We start from the raw sequence: 12,112 nt of genomic DNA, 5'->3' as shown, positions 1-12,112 counted from the left end.
GGAGGCGGCCATTGTCGTCAGTAGGAGTGCAGATACTTCCTGAAGGAAACCTCACACTTTAGTAACATTAATAAACACTGATATTGTAATGCGCCAACGGAGAACCTTCCAGGGGACACCCCAGTCAGTACACGCAGTCTAACGCGTACAATACCTCAGGGGTCCTTTAACCTTCCAAGGGAAAATGCAGCGAGCAGAATCCCCCCCCACCAATCAGCTAAATGTCCCGCAGGAACACATCTCCTGCACCCGCTCTGAAAGCGCTGCGGATGGGGGTTTGTTTAGACCCCTGTGTTTAAGAAGGGCTACTGCGGATTTCAATCAATTTTTAAGCAGCCAGTGGCAAGAATCATCGGACCCCAGAGAAGACGGGCAGCGGCAGGCGGTTTTTCCCCATTTTGAAGAACGCCCACCTTCACCATGCTGAGCTTCCTCGCCCTTCTCTCCGCTCTCTACGTCTTCGCCGTCCGTGTCTTCAGAGCTGGATTCTTCGTGAAGCTCGGGGCTCGGCTCTCTCACAACTTCCCGGGATCTCGGGGGGCAGAGAGGCTGCCTTCTCATCCTTTCTGGGCAGCTTAATCCTTTACTGTGACCTGGAGAACTTCCACCCGCCGTCGCTGCAGAGAGAAGAACCCAACATTGAAGCCCCCGACCTCAGACCCCGAACACTCTAAGCTTTAAACACCCCATGACCCCAAAACCCGTGACTTCAGCTCCACAAGAGTTTAACCTCCAGACCTTATTCCCCCGTTATAAACACCAAAGCCACACGTCTCCCTCCCCCTCACGATACGGAACTCGCTCCCTCCGCTCACAGCTATCCGGTCATGTGACAAACACTTCCTGCGTTCAGCCTGTCAATCTAAACGCGCGCTCACGCCGGAAAAGGATGGGCTCGTCGCTTCGGTGGACACTTGTTACTATAGCAACCTCTGCATCAGTTTATTTAGGTCGGGAAGAAGTCACCCACCGTCCACAACAGCGCAACAACAGTCACTGACCTACGTACAGTGTTTGTACACAACAACACAGTCACACACCTTGCACACAGTGTATACACAACAACACAGTCACACACCATCCACACAGTGTTTGTACACAACACAGTCACACAGTGTATACACAACAGTCACACACCATGCACACAGTGTTTAAACAACAACACAGTCACACACCATGCTCCCAGTCACCTACATACAGTGTGTGTACACAACGCATGCACGGAGTATATATGCACACCAGCAGCACACAGGGGCGACACACGGTGCTGTCAGTGGCGTCCGTAGAATTGTTTTGACTTTACATCATTTTTATTGTTTCTCAGAGACCTGGAACCAGCCCTCCAAACCCTACGGGCGTCTCCACAGCAGGCAATTGCAACAGCACCACCAGCGCCGAGACAGGACGAGCGAGCAGGTGTTCTCAGCGAGTGTCGGTACACCTACAACAAGGGTATAATCTAACACCGGAGGGTCAGAGGCTAAGATGGAATAAACTTTTCTTTAATGAGAGGTTGGTGGATAAGTGGAACAGACGCCCAGCAGAAGTGGTAGAGAGTAATATAGTGAGGGTATTAAACATGCATGGTATAGACATACGGCTCCTGAATCTAAGACGAGACCAACGACTGATTAAGGTTTGAGTCTTTACAGCAGGAGAAACGGGCGACTAGACGGGGGCCGACCACAGGGTCTATGAATAACATGGCTCTCTCTGAGACCCCGTATAACCCCCGCCATCTTACATCAAACAAAACCACCTAAAAAAAATGATTGATTTATTTTTTATTTTATTTAAATTATACATTTTTATTGATGTGGGTGGGGCATGTCGTGTCCAGGTGGGATGGCTGAAGACCCTGCGGATATCACTCGGCATAATCATGTTGGTTAATGTGGCCCTAACGCTTCAGAGCATGTCTCACTTCAAATATATATTTCATAGCTGCCAACAGTCTGGAAACGGCTTGACTTATCTCTTGGCTGTTGACGATCACAGCAGATTCCCACTCATTGGGAACGCTGGCATGCAAGCGGGCGCAGCGCCCAAATCCAGTCGTCCATGTTCATTAAGGCAATGCAGGCACCTCACACACTTGGGTGTCTATCCGCAGTCAGCACCGGCACGTCGGGGCCCCCCCGAGAGCCTTGGAAAGAAACGTAGATACATCAAATAAAAGCGAACCCTCCTGAACGCAATCTATGCAGGCAGGAGCCGTCCGTTCAGCATCAGCGTGGGGAGAAGTGCATGTTTTACTGTCTTTTGATTACAGATTGCAGCTCTGAGAAGGCGGCACAGGAGTCTCATTAATAAAGGATAAGGAGATACCGTACAAAATGCGGAAGTCGCTGTAAGACGCGTGAGGTCAGAGCCACGCTATCCATGAGAAGACAGCAGGGGGCGGCTGATGTTGCTGTTGGTTGTCATCGCGGATAACTCCCACCTGACGCAAACGCAAAATGTAAGTAAATCGGGCAGCTCGCAGCCTGAGAACAGCCCTGACATGAGGGTACTTACCGAATATCATGGGGCAGGCAGGACTGGTCCAAGTTATAGTGTAATACGGCCAGTTTACACAGAGTCTTCAGGCTAGGACCTGAACGAAATATACAGTGAGCAGCCGCTCCTCGTAAATATAATTTCTGACTGGCGCATGCGCTATTAATGGCAATCTCTGTCCTAGCAACAAAAACCGTAAATTGTTCTATGGGTTAGGTTTATATTTCATTCTTTTCCTGCCCCGACTCCAGGAACAAGTAGATCCCTCCCCCCAAAGGCATAGATGGGGCATTACATGCAAAAGCTCCTGTATGAAGGGCTCCAGGGGTCGCAGCAGTCATGTAATTGGTAATAAAGCACTGAGCTATAACCGCAGGGGTGCAGCGCCCTCACACCGATACTTACTGAAGTCCAGAATATATAGGTCCGAGTGATCCATCAGGTAAAACCCATCCTGGATATCCTGAGACGGGCTGAGGAGGAGAGAGAAAGCAAAAAAGGGACATAAGTAATGGGAACGCCGCCATCTGCCGCCTCCAGTTACACCAGTGCAATGGCCATAGGACATCACACACCTCGTTGATTCATTCTAATCATAGCCAACCAAGCCCTGGGCCACCCCGAGCCTCCTGGACTCTGTTACTTCTGGTCCTGTTACCTGGTGCCCCCAAAGAGCAAGATCTTGTCTCCCACAATGCAACAGCACTGTCTGCGTCGGGCACATGGTCCCTTCCCCTGAACCTCCATGCGGACCCAGCGCCCCAGCTCTATGAGAAGTAACAGAATATAAATTAGCACACAAGCCTAAGACACGTCACGCAATGCAGGAGGAACACAACCTGGCAACTGACACTCAGGTGTCTTACACAACGGCAGAAAGGGGGCGACACTCTGCAAGGGCCAAGCCACGTAAACATTACTTCATAGAGGCAGCAGCTTCCAGCCAAACCAACATTACCCCCCCTAAGAAGGGCAACAGGCCCCCAGTCATTACCCCCCGCCAGGGCAATGGCCCTAACTGCACCAAACCCAACCTCTAACTCTCAAATAAGATCTTGTCCCTGTTCCACATGAGCGGAAAGCCAGTACCTGGGGTATATTTCCACAGATCTTGAAAGTGACGGTTCAGCCGAGCATTATATCCACCGAAGACATACAGCTCTCCACGGTACGCAACTGTGACACAGAGAATCAGACAACGAGCTGGAACTGCGACAATAACAAACCCCACACAAGAGCTCTCCCCTTCCCAAATAAAACATGCAGATGACTCCGTTACGCAGGATGGGTAACCATAACCCTTATTCACAGGACCTGCCCTAGGAAGCTGCTGGTGGCACCAAAACCACGAATTCATGCAAACAGGACACCAATTTTCTTCTAGAATCTGTACATAGTAAGGGTCCAGAATGCTGCTGGTCTATCTCAGCCCTTTCTGCTGGAGATGCTCTCAGAGGGTCGGCCCCTCCTAACGCACCATGAAGGAAGGGCAGGGTATGTTCAGCTCTCCTGGTAAGCCGTGACTTAATGAATTTCAAGTGAAATTTGCCAGTAATAACCCAACTACCAACCTGCCATCGTATTGGCTTAAACCTTGGTGGCGCATGTTTATACACCTTCTGATACCTCAGAGTTTCCTTCCCAAGCTGGCGCCGTTTGGCAGATACTCACATGCCGAGTGGCTTCTCCTTCCCTCCAGCGGTGGGGTACTCTGCGGAGCCTCTACCCAGCTCTCTGTCACCAAGTCAAACACACAGATTCGGTTGCAGTAAATCTCGTTGTTGGAGTGAAACGGCCCCGATCTGTCCGCCCGACCACCAAATACAAACATCCGATTCCCAATCACTGTGGCCGAGTGAAAATCCCTCCAGCGTGCAGGGGTTCCCTGCAAACAGAAGCAACATTGTGGGTCCTGCTGCTAAAATAACCAAATGGTCTAGAGGAAATTACATGGAACCAGAGGGGTCGGAGGCATTATGAAGGGGCCAGAGTTAAACACATTTTACCTTGGCATTGACAAGGGACCAGTTCATGAACTTAGTGTCCAGTTTGTGGATATCATTGGAGAAGCAGTCAGCCTGAAAGAAAGGGCAGAGAGCAGTCAGGAAAATCTGCCCTCCATGCCCCAAGTACACTAGGACTAGGAGAGAAGTCCTCAAGCCCAGGCAGAAGCGGACTGTGTTTATAGAAAGAAAAAACGGGGGAAAAGTTCTTTGAACTCTGTTTCCCAATAAAAACGTTAAGTGGAAACCCACATTTTTTTAGTATCACAATACCTATGAATTAAACAAAAATGTTTTCTTTTTTTTAAAGCAGTTGTTTTTCACCCCATCATATACTCTGACTAATGAAAGTCTATGGAGGAACGGACTTCATTAGCATTGTCGTAAATTATCAGCTCAGCGTGGTGTTTGAGCCGGGAAAGTCATCCAAAATATCACGACTGAAAACAATGGCGGCTCCTGGTCTGCAGATAAAGGGAGTTTATTGGAACAAATAGGGATAAAACCAGGTTTTGTCACCGACCGACATTACTGTATACAGCGCGGGGGGGGGGGGTTAACTGCATAAAGAGCTGGGGTTTAATGCTCAAAGATTTTTCTTCATAGGACCTCCCCATTAAAATATAATAAGAATACTGTAGAACTGGCAAGTTTGACTACTGAACATGCGCAGCCCCAGAAATGCCCTACAGATGGAAAAATCTCTACGGCAGGTTCCCAAGACAGGTTTCTAAATTCAGTCATTGCAGGGCGGCCGCCATCAAGGTTTCCTTTGCCAGATGAATAAGTCGGCCCACTGATAAGTCTCACCATCTGTTCATATCCTCCAAAGATATACATAGTCCTTTCCAGGACGCAGGCTGAGTGGCCATCTCGTGCTCCAGGAATCCGACCAGTAACACCGGGAGTTGCCCACTGATGATTTCCTAAAAAAAGGAAATTTGTTTTTTCCCCCTCTTAAAGTTGCCCCCCCACCATCAATAAACCAAGAAGCTTTTGTTGTTTTCCTTCACGTGACCCTTCACGTGAGTAATTAGAGCAGATACCTCCAGCCGATCGGCAACAAAGATGGCTCTGCAGTCCCCATCCCCACAGCCTTCTACCAGCAGCAGGACTGGGGAGCTGCCACAGGCTAGCCGGCCATTAAGCTAGACGGGGGGAGTATGCTCTGAAGAGGGGCTCACACAGAAACACTATGCAGAGTCTGCGGAGGTGGCCGCTGCTAAATGTCCACGAAAGAAAGGTTACGTAAAGAATAATAAAATGACATGCCTGTCTCTTTAAGGGCTGTGGACACTACAGTAACAAGCATACTGTAGGCTGACCTGTGTGAAATGTATAAAGGACATTGCAGGCTCCTTCGGTATCATTACGGCCGCCCCATATATAGATGACATCATCGATCAGTACAGCGGTGTGTCCGTATCTCATGTACGGGACCTTCGATGGAGAGCAGGAGGCAGGCGGGAGCTTCCTCCAGCGAAGAGACACTATGAGAGAGAGTATGGAGGAAGAAACGTGAGTGCATGTGACAGCCCGATGACTCCCGCTCACCCCGCACCTTGTGACGTACCAACGTTGAAGACATGCACATCGATCTGGCGCAGAGTGTCGTAGTCCTCTCCTGAGCAGTAACCCCCAAAGGAAAACACCTGATGTCCCACAGCCACCGCAGCATGATTCACCCTGCGCGGACCCCCCTCCAAGTGCACCGTCCACCGCGGCATCCCCCAACACCATGCCGGGGCAAGAGGGGGACCGTGCGTCACACCAGGCACTGCTTATATAGGAGAAAAGAAGATTAATGACCAAACCCGGCACCGCACTCTTCCGCAGCTGTCTGCATATAGGCAGAGGTACCAACAAATGCTTTACATCGTTAGCCGAACGGGTCATCCGCCCCGGGCTCGTCATTCAACTTAAATATATATATATTGGAAGAAGATACGAACAACAACAACAATCGGGGTGAATGGGCAGATTCTCAGGGTTATTACCCCAACCTCGGAGTGAATGGGCAGATTCTCAGGGTTTTTACCCCAACCTCGGAGTGAATGGGCAGATTCTCAGGGTGAATGGGCAGATTCTCAGGGTGAATGGGCAGATTCTCAGGGTGAATGGGCAGATTCTCAGGGTTGTTACTCCAGTCTTGGGGGGTATGGGCAGATTCTTAGGGTTGTTACCCCAGTCTCGGGGGGAATGGGCAGATTCTCAGGGTTGTTACCCCAGCCTCAGGGTGAATGGGCAAATTGTCAGGGTTGTTACCCCAGTCTCGGGTAAATGGGCAAATTCTCAGGGTCACACAGCCTTGGGCTGACTTGATGGTATGTGAGCTTTTCTCCCTGCTTTATCTCAACTGGAATCCCTGCTTGAACCCAGGTGACATTCAGAATTTCTTTACCTCCTGCCAAGTCATGTGTTTCAGCATAATCTGGACAATCAGTGCACACCTAGGAGAGACAGCTTAGAGACTATTTAACGGCTCACTCTAATGTCCCAAAAAGACTCACCAAAGAGTGCACATTAAAGGACTGAAAATTGCTGAGAAACTAAAAGTATTTTCCTTTAGGAGAAGCTGCAGCAAAACCCCTCCCCTTGGCCTGATGTGGGTGTGAAGCAGCCAATCAGTAGCAAGTGATCACTGGAGGCTTCAGCAGCACACTGCCCCTGCAGAATCCCCCCACGCGTGTGCAATGGAGCCCACGCGTGAATTTAAAGCCCCCCTCCCAGTTACGCACAAGGTGGCTGCTGGAGCGTCCCTTTAATTTGGGGAAGTCCTATCTTCTAACAAGGCTCCGTTGCCCGATTGGGGTACTTTGGCGAAGAGGCGCCGTATAGAGAGCGGGAATCCCGAATATTCACGCTTTTATACAGCATTAAATACCCGGGTTGAGTTAGTGAGTTACCCCAGCAGCAGGCAGGACCGTTACTGATAAGCGTGTTAGGGCGTACAGTCTGGTGTATTAAGGGGTTAATATGAGGGGTAGGGTTTTTTTTTATACCTGCGACCAGACCGAAAGTCTTTGCCCCAAATAGTCAGCCCCGGTCAGAGAGCTCACCATAACAGCGACCTCAGCGCCAGAGTCCACTCGGACGGAAAGACTTGGCCTATGCCGCCACACTTAGCCGGAAATATATAATAGAGCCCCCGCCACACCTGGTCGGAAATACCTTGGAGCTTCCGCCACGCATACGTCGCCAAGCAAAAACCACTACGTAAACGCGCGTAACAGCATGTACCAGACTAACAGAAACGGCCACACTCTGCCGGAAGTTCCGCACGTACAGCCCCAGTCCACCGGAAGTGTCGTTACACAGCTGCTGTCATTCTCGGATCGGTTGGGTTTACCAGGTGAAAGGAAGCCTCAGGTACCGAGCATCCCGCCTAGAAGCCCTATTACCCTTTACAGTATTTAGCTGGCCACCTACTGCCTCCTTTACCCACTAAGCTGCCGCAACCCAATTAGTGCCCCCTAAGCTGCCTATAACCCATTACTGCCTCCTTCACCCCCTAAGCTGCCTGTACCTCGTTACAGCCCCCAAACCCCAAGGCTGCCTGTACCCCATTCCTGCCTCTTTTACTCCACAGACTGCCTGTATCCCATTACTGACTCCTTTTACCCCCTAGGCTGTCTGTACCCTATTACTGCCTCCTTTACCCCCTAGGCTGCATGTACCCCATTACTGCCTCCTTTACCCCCTAGGCTGCATGTACCCCATTACTGCCTCCTTTACCCCTAGGCTGCATGTACCCCATTACTGCCTCATTTACCCCCTAAGCTGCATGTTCCCCAATTACTGCCTCCTTTACCCCTGGGCTGCATGCCCCCCATTACTGCCTCCTTTACCCCCTAGGCTGCATGTACCCCATTACTGCCTCCTTTACCCCCTAGGCTGCATGTACCCCATTACTGCCTTCTTTACCCCCTAGGCTGCATGTATCCCATTACTGCCTCCTTTACCCCCTAGGCTGCATGTATCCCATTACTGCCTCCTTTACCCTCTAGGCTGCATGTATCCCATTACTGCCTCCTTTACCCCTTAGGCTGCATTTATCCCATTACTGCCTCCTTTACTCCTAGGCTCCATGTACCCCATTATTGCCTCCTTTACCCCCTAGGCTGCATGTACCCCATTATTGCCTCCTTTACCCCCTAGGCTGCATGTACCCCATTATTGCCTCCTTTACCCCCTAGGCTGCCTGTACACCATTGCTGCCTTCTTTACCCCTTAGGCTCCATGTACCCCATTATTGCCTCCTTTACCCCCTAGGCTGCATGTACCCCATTATTGCCTCTTTACCCCCTAGGCGCCATGTACCCCATTATTGCCTCCTTTACCCCCTAGGCTCCATGTGCCCCATTACTGCCTCCTTTACCCCCTAGGCTGCCTGTACACCATTGCTGCCTCCTTTACCCCTTAGGCTGCCTGTACACCATTACTGCCTCCTTTACCCCCTAGGCTCCATGTGCCCCATTACTGCCTCCTTTACCCCCTAGGCTCCATGTACCCCATTACTGCTTCCTTTACTCCCTAGGCTCCATGTGCCCCATTACTGCCTCCTTTACCCCCTAGGCTCCATGTGCCCCATTACTGCCTTCTTTACCCCCTAGACTGCCTGTAACCCATTACTGCCTCCTTTACCCCCTAGGCTGTATGTACCTTGTTGTTACAGACCCAGTTCACCAGACTGCTTCCACCTCTTAGGCTGCATGTACCCTATTTTTTTTCTCACATAACCCCAGGGCTGCTTGTACCCCATCACTGTCCTTTTCTCAAGAGGCTTCTTTTATGTCAAGATTGCTACTAGTCCTCCAGGCTGCATGTACCCCATTCCCGCCCCATTCCCCATACCATTAACTTCCCTGCTTTTAAGAGACTGAAACATCACTCTAGGTTGCACTACTTTGTTTCCTATCATGCACTTGAGGTAAAATACATAGGATTCGGGGTGGGGGGGTCGCTATGGCTGTCCCTACATAACGTGATTTTGATTGTTATGTCTTTAATATGTCAGTCGAGAGGGCGGCAGCCGAGCAGCGATTCATTCAAAACGTTCTGTACTCTAGATTGTAAGTTCCTGTGCGTAGGACCCTCCTTACCTCTTGTTTCTGTAAATCAAGTTGTTATGTTAAATACTATTTGTCATGTCTTGTTTACCCATTGTACAGTGCTGCGGAATATGATAGTGCCATATAAACAATAAATTATAAGGGCCTCCCAGGACAGGCATAGGGTTGTTGTTGTTCAGCCTTGATACCCGCCATGTGATGAATTGTGATACTCTGGACTGTTTTTTTTTATATAATGCAAGTAAATATTATAAATCCGGTGAACCTACCTCTCTCCTCTCGTCTTCTTCCTGTTCTTCTAAAGCCGCGTCTCTCCTGTGACCTCTTGTCAGGTTGCGCCTAAAATAGGTCTGGAGGCTGGCGAAGTGTCTGCGACATAAGTTATTTCAGGAAGTCACGTTGGAGCTTGTGAAACAGGCTCAATGGCGTTGGCAGAGGCCCACATAGCTCAATGGGACACCCAGGGGACCCAGTAGGGGTACCCAGAGCTCAATGGGGGACACTCACGGGGGCCTTCATGGGTATCCAGAGCTCAATGGGGGACACCCATGGGGGACACCCATGGGTTCCCAGAGCTCAATGTGACACCCAGAGGAGCCCACAGGGTTACCCAGAGCTCAATGGGGCACCCAGGGGAGCCAGCAGGGGTACCCAGAGCTCAATGGGGGAAACTCACGGGGTCCTTCATGGGTACCCAGAGCTCAATGGGGGACACTCATGGGGTCCTTCATGGGTACCCAGAGCTCAATGGGGGACACTCACGGTGGCCTTCATGGGTACCCAGAGCTCCATGGGGGACACCCATGGGTTCCCAGAGCTCAATGTGACACCCAGAGGAGCCCACGGGGTTACCCAGAGCTCAATGGGACACCCAGATGGGGGTGCAATGGGTACCCAGAGCGTAGTGGGATTCATGGAAACCCAACAGGAGTTAATGAACTTAATAGGAAACTCTAGGAGGCCAAGCCGGGTACCTAATAAAGTTTACACGCAATGTTATAACCGTCCCTGCCGTGAAAATGCAACAAAATGTTTTGAAGGAAAATGCTGGATGTATAGGAGGTGTGTAGGAATATCTGAGGCCCATACGGTACCAATGGCGGTTTGATACAGAGAAATAAAGATATTGCCCCTGACTACCGCACAAGGTAAAACCCAGGGGTGGTAATGGTCATTTTAATGCCCTTCCGTGTTTATATTTCTTGTAGATGGGTCCTGAACGGATCTTTCCAAATCAGAATGATGAGCTTGGAGACCCCCAAGATCCCCCTGTAGCCTTTAGTGGGGGAGAGGAGGAGGAGGAGGAGGATACAGATGGTGTCCAGAGTGGATACCAATACCAGCCACTAAACCAGGAACCAGAGGAAGGAGCCCAAACTGAGGGGGATCTACAGGAGCGGCTGCAGGTGACGGAACATGGGGCAGAACTGGGCAAATCCCCTCTGCTGGTGCATGACTCAGAGCTCTCACTGAGAACATGACAGGGCATCGCAGGTTAACCCTGTCAGTGCTAGTGTGCAGAGATTTTTGGAAAGCTTAGTGGCAGATACCACTGCAATAAAATGTAAAAAGCTACAAAGCTTTATAACCCCCGAACCGCTGAATTAACTATACATCATACAGGGCATCTAACTAATTTATTAATTATACAGTGCCGGCTTGCTGCTTTAACTATACCTTATTCTGAGGACGGCTCGCTGATTTATACATATTACATTATATGGGGCAGGCTTGCTGATGAGCCTTTTACCCCGTAATTTGCTTTTGCTGCAGCTTTATACTAGTTATTAACCCTGTTCCTTCTGCTCTGCGTTTCAGGCAATGCGTTTGCACCTCCCCGATCCCCCACCAGATAGCGAAGATGAGGAGGAGAGCGAGACGGCTTCCAGCTCCATCCCAATGGATCCAGGTGTGTAGAGAACACTGTGAGTGGGGATGGTGCCCCGATATTACTTACCTCCTGCGTGTCCATTGTTTGAGCCAAACAAGGGCTGTTGTTGGTGGGGGTCTGCAGGTCAGCCCATACACTGCACCCTGACGCCCCGCGCTGCACCACACATCACTCATACCCTACACCTCCATACACACAATGCCCCCAGAGCTGTTACTCTGACACCCTTTCATTTAACACCATGCAGAGCACGTGGAGCTGGTAAAGAATACGATGGCTGCTGTGAAGTTGCCTTCACTTTCTGTCCCCCTGTGGGCTCAGCAGATATCAGATGCCGATTGGGAGAAGCTGGTCAATCAGACGATTCAGTCCCGAGCGGCCGCTCCTGTGCACAGCAAAAAGTGACATTTCTGCTTTATAAGAAAGGTGGGAACTCATCAGCTGCCCTCAAGACTGTCCCAAAGAGCGGGTGTGTTTGGATACCATGTGAGGATTTAAGTAACACGTGTACGCATACCAGCTCACGACAACACGGAACCTTCCACATAACATGACCCTGTTTTTTATCCGCTGCAATCAAGCTAAAAGAGGCAGAATTGGGACGTCAGCACATTCCTTTCTTTTTTCGAAAGCTTTGTTCATTTTAC

General features: G+C 50.2%; 2 protein-coding genes across 2 annotated transcripts; one reads left to right on the top strand and one right to left on the bottom strand.

Moving 5' to 3' along the window:
* Positions 1–2,376: 2,376 nt before the first annotated feature.
* On the bottom strand, positions 2,377–6,229 carry LOC149271905 (kelch domain-containing protein 3-like). The gene is made up of 10 exons (XM_089507026.1): positions 6,076–6,229; positions 5,828–5,992; positions 5,313–5,428; positions 4,506–4,577; positions 4,171–4,384; positions 3,589–3,675; positions 3,158–3,266; positions 2,905–2,972; positions 2,518–2,596; positions 2,377–2,443 (listed from the first exon to the last, which is right to left on the bottom strand). Exons 1-10 carry the CDS (start codon positions 6,227–6,229, stop codon positions 2,377–2,379), a joined length of 1,131 nt encoding a protein of 376 aa, XP_089363152.1.
* Positions 6,230–7,736: 1,507 nt separating this feature from the next.
* On the top strand, positions 7,737–11,870 carry LOC149271904 (male-enhanced antigen 1-like). The gene is made up of 4 exons (XM_089507021.1): positions 7,737–7,871; positions 10,783–10,980; positions 11,393–11,483; positions 11,713–11,870. The coding sequence occupies exons 1-4, from the start codon at positions 7,737–7,739 to the stop codon at positions 11,868–11,870; spliced, it is 582 nt and encodes a 193-aa protein (XP_089363147.1).
* Positions 11,871–12,112: the final 242 nt, after the last annotated feature.

The sequence above is a fragment of the Sceloporus occidentalis genome, unplaced genomic scaffold, assembly GCF_023333645.1.
Source record: "Sceloporus occidentalis isolate IW3139 unplaced genomic scaffold, rSceOcc1.0.p SCAF_451, whole genome shotgun sequence".
In the NCBI taxonomy this organism is placed as follows: domain Eukaryota; kingdom Metazoa; phylum Chordata; class Lepidosauria; order Squamata; family Phrynosomatidae; genus Sceloporus; species Sceloporus occidentalis.
Note: the sequence above shows the minus strand (reverse complement) of the source record. Positions and strands in the feature narration are given on the sequence as shown.